The sequence below is a fragment of the Phascolarctos cinereus genome, unplaced genomic scaffold (genome assembly GCF_003287225.1).
Source record: "Phascolarctos cinereus isolate Bilbo 61053 unplaced genomic scaffold, phaCin_HiC Scaffold_1;HRSCAF=81, whole genome shotgun sequence".
Taxonomy (NCBI): domain Eukaryota; kingdom Metazoa; phylum Chordata; class Mammalia; order Diprotodontia; family Phascolarctidae; genus Phascolarctos; species Phascolarctos cinereus.
In genome coordinates this window covers 263,189,497-263,207,390 of record NW_027555514.1, presented here as the reverse complement: position 1 = coordinate 263,207,390, position 17,894 = coordinate 263,189,497, and the positions used below count along the sequence as shown (strand labels likewise).

General features: G+C 47.2%; 1 protein-coding gene across 2 annotated transcripts in view; it reads right to left on the bottom strand.

Moving 5' to 3' along the window:
- Window positions 1-11,725, bottom strand: part of PLXNC1 (plexin C1) — a 229,315-nt gene extending 217,590 nt beyond the window's left edge. Inside the window, exon 1 of one of the 2 annotated variants that reach the window (XM_021006436.2) lies at window positions 10,148-11,725. In XM_021006436.2, coding sequence (XP_020862095.1) covers window positions 10,148-11,245 — 1,098 coding nt within the window. In that variant the 5' untranslated portion in view covers window positions 11,246-11,725. The remainder of the gene's footprint in view (window positions 1-10,147) is intronic. The other variant, XM_021006435.2, reaches the window with a different exon arrangement.
- Window positions 11,726-17,894: the final 6,169 nt, after the last annotated feature.

Genomic DNA, 17,894 nt, shown 5'->3' with positions numbered 1-17,894 from the left:
TTTCCAGCTCTGAATCTATGATGCTATGACCTGTAAAATGGGGAGATGGAGCAAATGAGCTAAAATCGTGTGGGGGAGGGGAGGACTGGATAAAATCATCTCTACAACATTCTGTTTATGGTCAAGGCACACTAAGCCAAGGACAAAGGAAGTGGGGGAAAGAGGAAGAAAGATAAAGATGAGACAGTCCAGAGGAGCGGTGAAAGGGTACGTGGTGGGGGAAGGGAAGAGGTTATTTGGTATTTATCTCTGCTTTGTATTCACTTATCTGTATATACGTTCAATTCAATTCAATAAAAATCTATTAAGCACCAAATGTATACCAGGCATTTTGTCAAGTGCTGGGGATACAAAAAGAGGCAAAACACAGTCTCCACCCTGAACCTCACCCAGCTCAGGGCAGCATGGTATAGTGGAAAGAATGCTGGTTTTGAAGTCAGAAGACCAAGATTCCAATCCTGGCTCTATTATCAGCATGGTAGTAGTACATTAGAGGCAGCTAATTCTGGAGTCAGGAAGACCTGGGTTCAAACCCAGCCTCAGACACTTACTAGCTGTGTGATCCGGGACAAGTCACTTACCTCTGTTTGCCTAAATCCACTGGAGAAAGAAATGGCAGACCACTCCAGTACCTTTGCCAAGAAAATCCCACAGGGACAGTATCATGTACTATGGTCCACAGGGTCATAAAGGGTGAGACACAAGTAGTACATTGCTTCTGGGGACAGAAAGATCTGGATTTAAATCTTACCTCAGGCACTAGTTATATGGTCCTGAGCCAGTCCCATAATCTCTCTGTGCCTCCGTTTCCTCATCTTTTAAAATAAGAGAGTCTTGGACTTAATGGCCTCTTCTGGCTCTATGATCTTATGATCTGAACCTGGACAAGTTAGTCAACCTGTTTGTGCCTTAGTCACCTCATCTGTGAAATGAGAGAATTAGACTAGATGGACCCCTAAGGTTCCTTAGAACCTTATGCTCCTCTGACTGTTTTGTTCTTGACTCTAAAGACACGCCATGGTTCCTTTAATATGATGGGACTTAAATCAGTGCTTGTAGAACAAATGAAACAGAGGAAAAAATCAGGAGAGAAAAACTCTGCTGAAAACCCATGATTTTTTGCCACTGAAGGTCTGTCCCCCAATGCTCCCCTTGGCCCCCTTCCGAAAAGGAGCCAAGAACGTTATTCCTTCAACCCATCCACATTACGCCCAACATTGATGGCATCTCCCGTGGCTTAGACGTTAGGCGGAGGGAGCCAGGCACCAAACTCTGGACCCTCTCAACCCCAGGACTCCCAGACACTAAGGGGATTCTCTGGATCTTTTTTCCACCCAGAAACAAATCTAGCTGAAGCTGAACTTTATTTATACTCTTGGTTTGAATCTCTTTCTTAGACAGTTCATTCTCAATAGTTATTACCCTTTGCCTGAACTGGCTCTGAAGACATTTCCTCATTATTTCCCCCACTGGGTCCCTGTGGGCACAGTTCATTTGCTGATGCTACATTCCAACTGAAATCACCATTTTTAGTTAAATAACAAGACTTTGCCCTCTTTGTTTTTGTTGTCGCTGGCTGGATTTTGTTTCTGCTCACTACCTAACTGAGCAATTGGAAAGCTGTGACTCTCCCTGAAAAGGGAGGTGAAATCTTTTCTGATTATTCCAAGTTGCTCCCTATACGGGAATTACTTTGGATTTATGCTGCATATATTCTGTATTCACCTCTCTCTGTACAAGTGTATATTCCCTGCCCCTCTTTCCCCCCATACACGTAAGCTCTTTGAGAGCAGGCAATGTTATATTTTTGGTTCTCTATGTCCAGTGCCTGGCACACAGTAGGTGCTTAATAGATGCTGGTTGTATTGAATCAAACAAAAATTCCTTGAGGGAAGGGACTGTTACATTTCTGTCTTTCTATTCTCCAACCCTTAGCATAGTGCCTAGTATATAGTAGGTGCTTAATAGACGCTTGCTGATTAAAAAAGATGAAAAAAGAACAATAATAACTCACATTTCTATCACACTTTATAGTTCACAAGGCACATACATTATGTCATTTGATTCTTACCATATACCAGTCAGAAGGACCTGAGTTCAAATTTGGCCTCAGATACTAGCTGTGTGACCCAGGGCAAGTCACTTCCAAAAAAAAAAAAGATACCTAAGTTCAACTCCTTAACAAACTGTGTGAATTTAGGCAAAGTCAATTCACCAATCTGTGCCTCAGTGACCTTCTCTGTAAAACAAGGAGGCTGAGCTACATGACCTCTCCAGTCCCTTCCACATCTAAGCTCCTAGTAACTGTTGTACCCCAACCACTATACTGAACTACCTTTCCAGCCTTCTTACACTTTATACCCTGTCACATACTCTGATCCAGCAACAGTGGCCTCCTGGCTGTATCTTGAACAAGACACTCCATTCTCCCGACTCTGGGCATTTTTTCTGGCTATCCCCCATGCCTAGAATACCTTTCCCTCCTCATCTCTTACCTTCAGGCTTTCCTGGTTCCCTTCAAGTACCAGTTAAAAGAGAAGTCCTCCCCAGTCCCCCATAATTCCAGGGCCTGCCCTCTGTCATCATTAATTTATCCTGTATATAGCTTGTTTGTATACAGTTGTTTGCATGTTATCTCCCCCAAGGGTCAGGCTCCAAAAGCAGGTACCGACTTTTGCCTTTTCCTCGTATCTCCAGAGCTTAGCATAGAGCCTGACACATAGTAGGCACTTAATAAATGTTTATTGACTGACCAACATAAGTATACCAGAGCTATATGTAGGGTAGTCATTAGATTACCTATAATGCCAGCATCCCTCAAAAATGCTAAGCAGGCCTGTTCCCCCTTATTCCCAACACTATTTTACAGAGCTTCTGTGAGTCCCTAATCTTCCCAGGGGGAACATTCCATTTCAAATCATGAAGGTTTTTTGTTACTTTATAATTTTTCATACATTTTATTAATGCTCTTTATCATCATATCAATCATTCCTTACCCCCTTCAGACCAAACCCTCCCTTGTGACAAAGAAAACCTTCCGGAGTCACCACAGTTTATTAATATCCCTTCTAAAATGTGGCACCTGGAAAAACACAGTATTCCAGGTATGGCCTGGCCCTGGCCAAATGCGGTAGGACCCTTACTTCCAGAGATCAGGACACTTGGCTTCTAATAATGCCACCCAAGACCGAGCCAGCACTCTCAGCAGCTGCGACATATCCACCTTGGCTTCCATAAAGCTGGTGAGCCACTCAAATGCCCATAAGCTAGCCTGCCTCCTGAGTCTAGCTTTGCAGACTTACGTTATTCTCTTTTGTGCACTTTACAATCCAGCTAAAACAAGCTGCTTGTCACTCCTTGTACGGTACTTGCCATATAGTTGAATGCTCAATAAATGCTTTTTCATTTATTTCCCACCTCCCTACTTTTGCCTAGGTGGTGCTCCATACCTAGAATGTCCTCCCCCTCCTCAACTTTTAAAATCTCTAGCTTCCTTCAAAACACAGCTTAAACACCATCTCCTTCAGGAGACCTAACCTGATCACCTCCTTATCATTTTCTATTTAAATTATTCCCAAGCCTGTTGTTTCCCCATCAATAGAATGTAAGCTGCTTGAGGGCAGGGAATATTATATTTTTGCCTCGGTATTAACATAGGTTGGCACAGTTCCCAGCACACAGTAACAAATACTTGCTGAATGAATGAGTGCTATGCTCCAGGGAGAAGACAGCTTCTAATCCTCCTTATTTACAAACGAAATCAGTGCTTATGGAATCTTGCCACCTCCTCCTAGAGATCTTCCCTGATTTCCCCTGTTATTAGTGCTTTCCTCCCTTTGTAATTACTTTGAGGATACATTATATTTACTCTTACATATAAGAGCTGTCTTCTCCCAGTAAAATGTAACTTCCCTAAGTAAGTAGTTTTCTTCCATTTGGAGTTCCAAAGCCCAGCATGATACTTGGTACATCGTAAGTTAATAATAAATACCAGTTGACTGACTGATTGTTGGAAAGTACAGTCTCCTCTGGGTCTTCCCACTCTCCACTTGTACAACTTCTTTTCTTAATTCTACATTCTTCCCTGTTAAATTTCATTTTCTTCGGGTTTCATCTGAAGAGCTTGTTAACCCAAATGAATCTCTAATTGGTAGTATGTGAGGGGAATATATATGATGCATATGGAGATAGATATATATATGTATAACATTCAATTCTTCCAAGATTTATGCTGCCTCTGGCATTGGTATTCTTACTGATGGAGATGGACATTACCAGTTACTGTGGCAAAAACGGTCAATGACCAACATCCGGGTGATGATATCTCTCTGAACTAACTTATCTGGGCTGGTCCTCTAATGAGAGCCAGCCCAGCCTTTTCATCTTGGTAGCAGCTGCCAAAGCTTTTGTTTTCCTGCCTTTGCCTTAGAGAGCCCAGGATCACCTTTCATGCCATGCCATGTGTAGGACTTTCAGAGGACAGACGGACATGGACACACACACACACACACACACACACAATGCCAAATGGACTCAGCTAGATTATGAGCTACAAGAGCGGAGGGAGTAACCCTATCGCTAAGATTATAGATTCACTGAAGTAGCAAGATAGGGCCCCAGATCTGAAAGGGACCCTCTTGTCTAACTCCCTCATTTTACAGAGGGGGAACTCGCTGGGGGCTGGGGAGGTTAAGGTTAAGGCTCAGAAAGCTTAAGAGTCTTGCCCAAGATCACACAGGCAATGTGAAAAGTAAGATCCGAACCCAGGTCCTTGATTCCAGAACCAGGGTTCTTTCCTGTAGATTTCTATCAAGAAGCCCTGAAGTACAGAAAGGCAAATAATGGAAATGGAGCCAGAAGACCTGGATGGATTACACTTACATCCTAGCTTACCAGCTGCTTAACTTTAGAAAAATCATTTCATCTGAAAGATAGTGTGTATGTTGGGAGGATGGGGGTGGACATGGCAAAGAACAATCATTTTGGAATCTGACCATCTGGGCTCCATTCCTTGCATCTATCACTAACCTTGGGCAAGTTGCTTGACCTCTATACCCATTCTCCACTCAGATGCCAAAGTGGGCATAGAGACACACATATATGTCTATATGTAAATATACATACATATGTGTGTATACACACACACACACACACACACACACATGCATATAGAATCATTGCTCTAGAACCAGAAGGGAGCTTTTAAGGGACCAGAGATGGAGAACTGGAAGAGAACTTAGGGGCTGCCTGGTCCAACCCTCTCATTTTACAGATGGGGAAACTGAGGACCCGAGAGGTGAAGTAACTTACAAAAGGTCATAAACATAGGAAGATACTGTGGGAGTCTGGACTCCAAATCAAGCCCACCTTCCATTCAATTCAATCTGCCTCTCACTTTGCCACAAATGTGAATGATCTTGGCAAAGCTAAGATCCCTGCTGTGAGAATACAGGACTCCTTAAGGCTCCGGGAAAGTGAGTGAGATAATGGATGTGGTGTTTTTAGTACCCTTTCCCACCAAATACATCATCTCAGTTCTAGCCTAGGGAACAGTGGTTCTAAGGTCCCCGAGGGCAGGAACAGTTTCTTTTTGTCTTTATATTCCCTTTCCAACATCTAAATGCAGTTCCCAGCTTATAGGAACAGAGATCTTAGAGTCAGATGGACTTTAGAGGGCATTGAGCACCACGAGGAAACCGAGGGTCAGACAGGTTAAGTTACAAAGAGGTGGCTGAGCTGAAACTTGAAGTTGGGCCCTGGGATTCCAAGCCCAACCCTCTCATCGAGTAAAGACCCACTTCATCATTCACCTCCCCAGAACTAAGATTCTCTGTCAGGGACTAAGACAGATGCAAACAAAGCCAAGAGATAACCTGGCACTATCATCCTTGTGGAAACCATGGGATCATCTGTCTTCAAGGGCTCTGAAAGAAAAAAAAAATCCTCTTCCATGGGTAGTCCATGTACCCTAGTACATGTGAGGGAGGCTCCTTGATCCACATTAGATGGATTAAATTCCCCAAGCATTCATGGAGCAGGCACCATATGTACCAGGATCCATGCTAAGCTCAGAGCATTCAAAGATAAAAAATGAAAGCAGGTCTTGTTCTCAGAAAGCTCACATTTTGCTAGACATGAGGTGGGGGATACATACATAAGAAATCAATACAAAATGTATACATGAGTGGAGTCTTGAAGGAAGCTAGGGGGTTCCAAATGCCAGAGGTGGAAGGGCTGGGGAGAGAGACAGACAGAGAGAGGAGAGGGACAGGGGAGAGAAAGGGGGAGAGAAAGGGAGGGAGACAGGGAGAGAGATGGAGAGAGACGGAGAGAGATGGAGAGAGAGACAGAGAGAGACAGAGAGAGGCAGAGAGAGGCAGAGAGAGGCAGAGAGAGGCAGAGAGAGGCAGAGACACAGAGAGACAGAGAGAGAGAGACAGAGAGAAAGAGAGCAAGTATATTCCAGGCATACTAGACAGCTGGTACAATGATCCAGAAGCAATAAACAGGGCTGGGTTCTCCAAAAGCAGGACAGTTGGCCAATGAAGGGAAACCATGAGGCTTGAGATAAGAAACCAAATAAACAACAGCCACAAAAATCAGCAAACCCTACCATATACTGAGGTTTGGGGAAGATGGAAAAAGCAAGCTAGCCATCAAGGCTGAAAGAAAAAACCCAAGTCAATCTACTCACTGTCTGCCGATGAATTACTGTTCTGATTACGATGCCTGTTCGGAAGACAGATCGCTGCTGGAATCTATTTAGACTCCATCTATCATGCTTCAAGCCTCATGCTTGAGCCACCTAGTCATTAAAGATGCTTTTCCCAAATGTGTTAGAACAGGAAAAGAAAATCCAGGTCAACTTGGATCCAAACTGTCACTTGTTGGAGTAACATGTGTGTAAGAAAGGGGGACTCCCTTCCAGTAGGTCCCCTTTGGACCCCACCTGTACCTACATCCTGCCTTTTTTTTTTTAACATGTTAGATATTTCCATGTGTGCTAGACATCACCTTCTTCAGGAAAACCACCACTTTTCATTCAAATTCCTCTGGAAATTCAATTCCATTAAGGCTTTATCAGTGAGAAATTTACCTAAATGAAGATTTAAAAAAATCCTCCGCCCCCACACCCCAACCTGTGCAGCTGATGCTATTGTTTGAATGAGAGCACATTACTTAACTTGGATGTCAGCCTCAAGGGGTGGGGAACCTATCTTTCATACAAGAGCCCTCTTATCAGAAAAGTAGGGAAATGTTCAACAAATAATAATAGCAACAGGCTAAAGCAAAAGGTCTGAAAGGGCCCCATTTCAACAATTTTCCCCCCAATTCGGATTTTAACCAGCATTTGGGAAAGTTGTTCTGATTTCTGGTACAATTTCAGAAGGATGACTCCAATTTCATCAACGGGCATTTCCTAAGTGACTGCTATGTGCTGAGTGGGTGGGTGATACAAAGACAAAATGAAATAAAAAGCTAGAGAATGTATGGAGGTAAGTGACTTCACCTTCCTACTCCCCCCCTTCCCACCTGCCCCTCCTTTAACCAGGGACACCAGACTCAGCCCAAGTTAGTTTTCTTTTTTTTTAATTTCAAGAGCATCCAAGACGCCTGCTAAGTCTGGAAGGGCACTAAGGAAGTCATCTAGAACCCAACGGGTGGGAAGACACAGCCAGGAGAAATGTTTTGGCTCCACAAGTCTACACAGCTGTCAGATGGCAAGAATTGGACGTCCAAAGTTGTAATCCGCTGGGGGCTTTCTAAGCTGCTATGTAATTAACCCTAGAGACCAAGTCTGCCTAAGCCTTGATATCAAGCAATATTTGAAGGTCCTCAAATCATCGGACAGAAATAGACATGCAGATCTTTTGCCAACCTAGACAGCATGAAGACCTAACACGGTCTTCAATATTAATTATGCTTATGAAACCAAGACGTGGTCATTTAGAGCCCAATGCACGTACTTAATTAGAAGCAAAACAAAACAATAAGAAAACCCAAATCCAGTAACTAAGTGGAGGGGGGTGGGGTACTGCATGTCCCAGAATAGTGACTAACAGAGACCTGGACATCAGGGGACTAGTAATTTGTTCTTATTCTGATGCTTACTAGGCATGCAAAGTTACTGAGATATTTGAGTTTGACCTCTCTGTGTCTCAGTTTCCCCCATTAGGGAAACAGGGTTAAATAGTACTTGCCACTAGGAGTTTATAGAATCATGGACTAAAAGCCTGGAGGTACCTCCAAGACCATAATTCAACCTCCTCTTTTTTATAGATGAGGAAACCCTGGGTCATACAAGTAGTAATTATATCCAAGGTGGGATTTGAACCCAGGTCCACTGTATCACCTGTGACGAAAACAATCTCTCTCTCTCTCTCTCTCTCTCTCTCTCTCTCTCTCTCTCTCTCTCTCTCTCTCTCTCTCTCTCTCAAAAAATTAAGACAATCAATTGCATACCCTGGCAACATAACAAATGTAGGTTCAGAGATTACAAGCTGGAAGAGACCTTAGCTAGTCCAACTTCAATTTACAGGTAAGGAAACTGAGGCCCAGAGGAGGCAAGCTTGCCCCAAATCACAGGTAGTCAGTGGTGGAACTATGATTTTGAACTCTACTGAACCCCAGCCATCTTTATGGTATCAACAGGACACAGGCTTACAGAATTTTACAGCTGGGATGGATCTTTAAAGATCAACCAGTTTCCCAGTCCCCTTTTACAGACAGGGAAACTGAGACCCAGAGTGGATAGAGTGAGATCTTTTCAAATGGAGCAGTTTTCCCCCCTTCCTTCCAGATTCATTTTATATCAAAACAATGGGAACACCTGTAGCCTTCCAATTCTGGTCTTTGATTTCTGGCCAGTTATATAAGAGCATCAGCTCTCAGCATGCTACCCTCTCAGGATCTGTCAGCAGAGGAGATAATGCCAGCTGGTTGTGGACAAAAAAACCCTGCTCCCCTGGAAGCATTCAAAGGTTCCAGTAATCCCCATCCACCAACAGCTCTTGAACTGCTACTCGATTTCCCCCGTCAAAGAAATGCCAATCTCGAGAGCTGAAGGCAGCTTCTACATTTGGAGCCCAAGGCTGAATCAGTATCAATCTGTATTTTGCCACAAGGGTAGTCCCTGGGAGACATCCATCTTCAAAGCAGCGACTCAAGATACATATGTTGCAGCACACCCCCTTTTTTCTTACTCTCTTCACCCAGAAGGCCAACTCCAGGCTGCCCCCCAGCTAGGGGCCCCACTGCCTCTGCCATCCAAAAACTACCGAGAAATACTCCTGACACTAAGTCTCGAGTCTCCGGTGTTCTCAAGGAGGTGAGGGGCCTCTCCGAGGATATTAGCCGCCTCCTCCTCCTCCCTCCATCCCGGTCACCTCTCTGCTTCACCGTCCCATTAGCGTAAGGTAAGCGATTAGAGGATGTTCAACACCCCGGCTGGAACTTTTTAGTGCGAGGAGCCCTGGGGCCAAAGAAGGAATCTAACGATTCCCTGGGGACCAGAGCTTGGTAAAGTATGACCACCAGCCCTCACAGGGCTTGGGCGTGACATGCATGCTATTTGCTTCCAAAGCCCTCCCACCCTAGGGCAGTGTTCTGGTAACAAGTACGGAGCGAAGGGGGGGGAAGGAGAGAGATGGAAGCTTTGACACGAGAGAAAAGAATCACCAGGGTCAAACCCCATTTCCCTTCTCAAGAAGGCAGCGGGGTCCACATACGACTGGGCAGAAGGAGGGGGAAGGTGAGGCAAGAAAAATAGGTAGGAAGGGTGTGCCCTCTCCTCGCTTACTCTCAGAATTGGAGAAAGCCATCCTCAGGCGGGCATTACAGCCAGCTCCCAATGCCAGGGAAAGGCAACTGGGCAGGATCTCAAAGGATTTGGGATCCCGAGCTGCACATTCTTTCCCTTTTTTTTCTTTAAAGCCACTGTAGACCTCTCTATAGGATGGGCATGGAGCCCTTGCAAAGGTAGCCCTGGCTGGCAGGCAGGCAGAAGGGGTGGATGCAGAAATCTGGTGGCTAGTTGTTTTCAATTAAGGTCTCCCCTTTCCCTCTAGCTGGCTCGCGCACACGCGCACTCGCGCACCCTAGCACCGAGGCGCGCGCCCGCCCGCCCGCCCGCCTGCCCCGGACTTACACAGTTCTGGTTGTCCGAGGTTTGGAAGTCCGAGCTGCAGGTCCGCGCTCTCGCCTGGATCTCGCTCATCCGGAAGAGGCAGAGCGCCGTGGTGGCCGGCGAGCGCTGGGCGCCCGGGTCCGGGCCGACAGCGGCGCTGAAGACCCCGGCCCAGAGGCCGAGGGGTTCCAGGAGGCTGGAGGAGAGCAGCAGGCGGCGGCCGTCGGGGTGGCCGCGGCTGCAGTCGAGGGCCACCTGGCCCTGGAAGTCCACTCGGGTGCTCTGCGCGATGCGGGCCATGGCCGGCGCGCGGGGGGCGGCGCCGCTCGTGTAGTTGTAGGGGTAGTACGGAAAATAGACGCTGCCGTTCCAGAGAAAGGCGTCCACGAAGTGCAGGGTGCCGGCCCCCGCCTGCAGCTTCAGCAGCCCGTCCTCCTCGGTGAAGAGCTTCTCCGTGTCCTGCAGCGTGATGGCCGTGTCCAGGTCCGACGCCGCCGGGCTGCACTTGCTGAGCGCCTCGGACTCGGGCAGCACGTAGGTGGCCGCCACCGCCAGGTACCAGCGCTGGTCCTCGGGCGCCTGGTACACCACGCCGGCCGTCGAGCCCCGCGGGTGGCACGACACCACCTCCGGCCGGCTGAGCAGCATGCTCAGGTTGAGGCTGGCCAGGGGCCGCACCTCGCAGCCGCCGCGGTTGAAAGTCCAGCCGGTGAGCAGCAGCCCCTGGTCCTGGCCGGCGTCCGCCCCCTCGCGGTAGGGCAGCAGCAGCTTGCTGAAGCTGCTGGCTGGTCGGGGCCGCGCGGGGGCCGCCCGCGCCACGGGCTCCGAGCAGTTGCCCGGCTGACCCTGGTGCAGGCGGGAGAGCTGCCTCTGGAGCGTGTGGTCCAGCTGGTGCAGGCAGCTGCCGCTGGCCACGAACACGCCGTTTTTGCGGCTGGCCGCCAGGGCCCCGATGGCTTGCTCCGAGCGCCACGGGGGCGCTCCCTCCGGCGCGGCCAGGGCGGGCGCCCGCGGGGCGAGCAGCAGCGCTGCTAGGGGCAGCAGCAGGGGCAGGGGCGGCAGGGGCCGGGCGGCCGGGCGGCGGGGGCGCGCCGGCCCCTTCCTCCCGGAGACCTCCATGGGGCTTGGGCGGCCCCCGGGCGGTGGCGGCGGTGGAGACGGTTCAAGTGCGCGCGGAGGGCGGCGGGGGCGACGGCGGCGGCGGCAGCGGCAGCAGCAGCAGCAGTACCAGCTCCTGTGGCCGCCCCATGCTCGCGTCTCGCCGGGGAGGAGGAGGAGAGGCAGCGGCGGCCGCAGCGGCGGCGGCAGCTCGGGAGCCTGTGCAGGCAGCTTGGGCAGCAACAGCTACACTAACCGTGCGCGCTCCCCCTTGGTTCCCTCCTCTCTCTCCTTAGCGGTAGAGTTCCTCTTTTCAGCGCTGGCGCTCGGAGGGAGGAGGAGGAGGAGGAGGAGGAGGAGAAGAAGGAGGAGGAGGAGAAGGAAGGGAGGGGAAGGGAAGGGAAGGGTGGAGGGGAGAGAGGCCCGCGGGGAGGGGTGGGCTGGAGAGGTTTGGAACGGTCGCGCACTTTACGGAGCCATTGTGAAAGTGGGATGCCCCTGGCCCCCTTCCCCATCCTCTTCCTCCTCCCTCCCAGCTCCACGCCCATCGCCCTCCCCTCTTGATTCGGCGAGATAGGGAGGGGGAGGTCTAGTGATTTGGGTTACTGTGTAGGTGGCCTCTTTCATCTTTTCATAACAAAGCTGAGCTGTGGCTGCTGCTGCCGCCGCCGCCGCCGCTGCCACGGTCGCCTCTACTTCACACGCCCCGGGGCTCCGGGCTCACAACCCGGGCAGCCGCGTTGGTTCGTTCGCAGCTTGTCAACCCGCTCACTGCCCTTTTCCAACGCCCCGGTTTTGTTTCCGAGAGGAGCGAGGCGATGAAGGGGGAGCGAGGGAAAGGGGGAGGGCACCCGGCCCGAGGGCTCGGATGGGGCTCCAGCCAGGAAGGACACAAGGGTGGCTGACAGGTGTGGCGAGGGAGGCAGCTGGAAGCAGGCAAGCCGGAGGTCTGGGAGAGCTCTGCGAGCGGGAGATGACTGCAATGTATCAGGGACGGGCTTTGCTGCGTTTCTGGCGAGTAAGGTTGCTGAAGTCAGGCAATCAGGGAAGAAGCGGGAATGGGAAAGAGGAATGCCTTCTTCCCCTAGGTCCGGGTCCCACACTCTGGAAGGGAACTCCACTGCTTATCCCATCTTTTTGTGAAGGACCGCCCTGGACTGAGACCTCCTGAATAAGAGAAGATCCTGTAATTCTCTTAGCAACACAGCTTCTTCCTGTTTAACAGTGATCCCACCTGCTACATTTTAACATAATTTCCTCCCCTGCTCTCTTAGTGATCCCAGACCGCCACCCATATTTTTATTTTCAAAAGTGTTAGAGATGCCTTTAGTTTTCACTTCACAGACCTTTCCCCTAATAACTCGGTTTTTTGTAACGAGCCAAAAACAGTTAAGCAAAATCAACCAGCACGGCCACTGAGGGTGATATTGTATGAAACGTTCTCCATCCATAGCCCCCACCACCACCACTTTATCAAGAAGAGGGAAGTAAAATATTAGACCTGGGAAAGATCGGAGTTTAAATCCCATTTCCAGTAATCCCATATCTGTGTGACCCTGGACAAGTCATTTAACCAACCTCAGCCTCAGTTTCCTTATATGTAAAGTGGAGATAATAAAGTCACCTACCTCACAGGGTTGTTGTGAGGATGAAATGAGCTAACATACGTATGTAAAGCACTTAGCAAACCTTTAAGCCCCATGTAAATGCTACCCAGGGCCATGATTAATTGTTACAATTAATGCCTGCTGGAAACAGGAAATGGTCACAGCCAGTCTGGTTTTGAACCCAGGTCATACTGATTCTAAGTCCAGGACCCTGTTTATTGCTCAAGGTGCCTCCCCAGCTCTAAAACTTTGGTGATGAACTGGCTTGCAGTATAGTCCTCTGACTAGATGGAATCGAAGAACTTTCTTTGAAAAGTGCTAGTTAATCTGTGTCTATGTCATTTTCTTTTACACACATAGTCCTTGGATTATTGTGCTCCAGGTCCTGCTTACTTCATTCTGCATTAGTTCATACATTTCTTTGCAAGCTTCTCTGAATTCCTCATTATTGTTATTTTTTAAGGTACAACTGTATTCTGTTACAGTCACATACCCCAGTATGTTCAGCCACTCCCCACCTGCACATTGGAAAGTAGTTAGTAAGTATCCCTTATCTCATCCTTCTTTGTCTGTGGGATAGATACTTAGCCCGGTTTCATAGAGTCCTAGACTATTGGATCTGAAAGAAACCTTTGACCTCTTATAATCCAGGGCTTTCAGGTTCCAGGTGATGAAATCAGAGAAATGACTTGTGTACAGTCATACGCAAACCAATGGAAAAGTCAGTCCAGTGTGCTTTCCACTAAACCTTAAACTCCCTCTACTTGATCTTGCTAAGTCTATTTCCCATCAGGTTAATTGTTTTCCTAGCTTTTCAGCCCCACCCCCCCCAGATGTCCTCTTGCCCAAATGGTGAGGAAAGAGATCAAATGTACAGTTCCAAAGGCCACCAGGAGCTAGCCTCCTGAGCCCATTAAATCAGCTTCATGCCAGGTCACCAGCATCAGTTAATGATGATTCCTCAGGAGGGGGCCTGGCAGGGGGCACACAAATGCCTAGCTGCTTTTTCTGCAACCCATAGTACCCTTGCCCATCCAGCTGAGTAGAAAAGCCAATTGGTACCTGCCAGGCACTGAGTACCACCAGGGGAGGCCTCAGGGCCTGCAGACATCCTAGAGAGGCTCACCTTCATTCTAGGCTCATTTCCATTTCATTCATTCAACAAACACACTCACTCTTTCTCTCTCTCTCCCTCTCCCTCTCTCTCTGTCTCTCTCTTTTCCCCCTTTGTGTCTCCCTCTCATCTTCCCCATCCATTTCCTTCCTCCTTTCCTTCTTCTGCATCTCCTCCTTCCCCTTCTTCCTCCTCTCACTCTCCTCTCATTTCCTCTCTCCCCTTCTCTCTTCTCTTCTGACTCTCCATCTTTCCCCATCCATTTCCTTCCTTCTTTCTGATCCCTCTCTTCCCCTTTCCCCCTTTCTGTCTCCCTTCTCTCCCCCTCCCCTCCCTCTTCCTCTTTTTCTTCTCTTTTTCTCTCTCTTCTCTCCTCTGCCTCCTCCTCCTCTCTCTCCTTCTCTCTTTCTCTTCCTCCTCTCCTTCCTTTCTCTCTTCCTTTCCATCTTTGTCCTCTCCCTCCCCCCCCTTTTCCTCCCTCACATGCTGGTCTGTCTCTTTCTTTCTCCCTGCATGCACAAACCCAAGCCTTAAATTCGAATCTGCTTGTCAAGGGGAATGGATGCCCCCATAGTAGTGACTCAATCATTTCAGTGTTGTGGATCCCACTGTCAGCTTAGTGAAGTCTATGGATCTCTTCTGAGAACAATGCTTTTAAATGTATAATGAAATACATAGAATTACAAAGGAAACCAATTATATCGAAACAGTCATCAAAATATTAATTTAAAAAAATCAACAACCAAGTTCACAGATCCAAGGTTAAGAGCCCTTGCTCTAGATTGAAATTCCCCTGCGCCTGCTCTGGTGGAAGAGAAAAGAGTCTGGGTCAAATCTCAATAATAATCAACATTTATTTAGTGCTTTAATAATAGCTAATCTGTATATAGCATTTACTATGTGCCAGGCACTGTGCTAAGCATTTTACAATTGTCTTATTTGATCCTCACAGCAACCCTGGGAGGTAGGTACTATCATACCCATTGTACAGATGAGGAAGTTGAAGTAAACAGAGCTTGAGTGACTTGCCCAGGGTCACATAGCTGATAAGTGTCTAAGCTCACAAAGATGAGTCTTCCTAACAACAGGCCCTGGGGATCTATCCACTTTGACACCTAGCTACCAGGGTTTACCAAGCACTTTGCATATCTTGTCTCTTTCAAACAACAACCCAATGAGGTAGATGCTGTTGGAATTATTGTCTCTATTTTACATAGAAGGAAACTCAGGGAGATGTAGAGCAATTCAATGGTTTGTACGTGGTCCCATAGCTCTTACGTGTCGGAGGCTGGTTTTGAAATCATGTCATCTTGACTCTGGGTCACCACCCAGCTTAAATTCCCTCTCTCCTCTAAAACTCAGAGAAATATGGAGCTGTTGAACAACCATATGCAGAGTCTTCATTGATGCTTGAAGTCAGCCTAGAAGGGGGGTCTCTCCAACAATAACACATTTACAACACTAGGCATTCACAATAAAAGTCAACAATACAGTGGTTCTGGCACTCTAGGATCATCTGTTCTATTGAGCTCCGATACATCAATCTGAAGTCATGTGGAAATGAAGGGTGAGAATGAATAACTGGGAGGATCAGGAAAGGTGCCGAAGCCTCAAAGGAAGCTAGGGATTCTAAGACAGCTAAGAATGGAATGCATTAGGGATTGCCCACGCATGCAAAGGAATGGTGGCAGGAAATGGAACCAAACTGTATGGGAAATAGTGAGGAAACAGCCTCTGCTAACATGCTGAAGGCTTACATCCTCAGTCTCGTTAACATGTTTTAAAATCAATGACTTTGGTGCTCAGTAAATGTTTGTGGAAGTCTAAATAAATTTTGAACGAAGACATAACTGGCATGCTTATCAGATTTCAGGTGGACAAATAACTGGGAAATTAGATGGCAAAATTGATTTCCAAAAAGGTCTCGACAGACTGCAGCAATAGGTTGAATCTAGATTAAACGTAATAGGAATAAATGTAAAAGCCTGAACACAGGTAAAGAACGGGGACAACATGACCTATTAGCAGTTTGACATTTAAAAAAAAAAGCCTTAGGAATTTTAGTTAATGGTAAGCTTGAGTTAGGAGCACTTAGGTGGTGCAGTGGATAGAGCATAGTCCTCAGGAGGACCCAAGTTCAAATCCTGCCTCATTTACTAGATCGTGATCCTGGGTAAGTCACTTCATCCTGTTTGCCTCAATTTCCTCATCTGTAAATGAGCTGGAGAAGGAAATGGCAAACCACTCCAGTGTCTTTGCCAAGAAGAGTCGGACATGACTGAAACAACTCAACAACAACAAAACTTGAGTTAGTGTGAACACATGCCCCCAAAGGCAAACCTACCTTAGGAATAAAAGCACGGTACTCAGATGCCACCAAATCACAAAACTTGTGTTAGTGTGAATACATGCCCCCAAAAGCAAACCTACCTTAGGAATAAAAAAGCACAGTACTTGGAGGCCACCAAATCACAAAACTTGAGATTTGGGAAGGAATTCAAAGACTATATTTAGTCAATTCCCTCTACCCTATGCTGGGCAAAAGGCCATCCAGCCTTTGCTCAAACACCTCGAAGAAATGGGAACCCACCACCTCCCAGGCAGCCTATTCCAGCTTTGAACTACTCTAATTGACCTCTCTGCAACTCCCAATTGCTCCTGAGTCAGTCCTCTGGGGCCCAACTGAACAATCTAATCCTCTTCTAAGTGTCATCCCTTCATACACTTTAAAATAGCTATCGTGTGGTCCATTGTTTATACATCAGCAATTCCTTCAATTGATCCTTGTGTAGCATGAATTCAAGGTCTTTTACCGACTTGATCACTCTCCTCTGTGCATTATCTAAGCCAAAGGTGGAGAACTCTCAGCCTCCAGGCCACACGTGGCCCTGTAGGTTCTCAAGTGCAGCCCTCTGACTGAATCCAAATTTCACAGAACAAATCGGGGTCCCACTTAAGGACCTAGATGGCCACAGGCCACAGGTTCCCCACTCCTGAGAAGCCATCCCCACTTGGAATTCCCAAGTACTCTCTTGTCTAAACCCATCCCTTTTTCTTTTCCCAAATCAGAGGAGTTCAGGTAATAGCATTTCCCAAAATAGCATTGTCTTCAAGGATGAAGTGCTGGTCAATAACCCATCTGGATTATCATATTCATAGGCTCAATAAATTTGGAGCTGGAAGGAACCTTGGAAATGGGGGAAGGAGGGGACTATCCTTTTGTGTGTCATGGAACCTTTTGGTAATCTATTGCAGCCTATGAACCTTTTCTAAGAATAATGTTTTAGAATGCATAAAATGAAATACATAGAATCACAAAGGAAATCAATTGTATTGAAACAATGATCAAATTATATATATAATTTTAAAAGTTCACAAACCCCAGGTTTAGAACTCCTGAAATTCAATACCCTTGTTTTCTAAATGAGGAAAGTGACACCCGGGGAAAGGATGTGAGTTGTCCAAAGTCACAAGTATTAAGTAGGAGAATCAGGCTTGGGATCCAGCTCCTTTTCACCCTTCCCTAAGCTACATGCATCAATCAAGAAAACAAGCATTTATCACTTTTGTGACAGGCACAGTGTTAGGTGATGGGAATACAATGACAAAAGCAAAGCATCCCTAGCCTTCATGAGCTTCCATTCTCCTAGGGGAGACACCATTCGTGTAAAGAGGTATTTAGAAAATGCATACAGAGTTATATATAAAGTAACATTGGAGCAATAGGCGCTAGGAAAAAGGAGTGGGAAACAGCAAATATCCCAATCAGAAAGCCATTTTTGCTAGTTTGGAGGGAAGAAAAGGCATGGAACATTGGTTAAGGGGAGAAGCAAGAGGTACTTTGTCTTTGAGAGTTCCCAGACTGGTTATCTTTCCATTCCTCACTTTATCATTTGAAAATAGATAACACTCTCTGTCCTGCCAGTGAAAATGAAAACCAGCTCATATC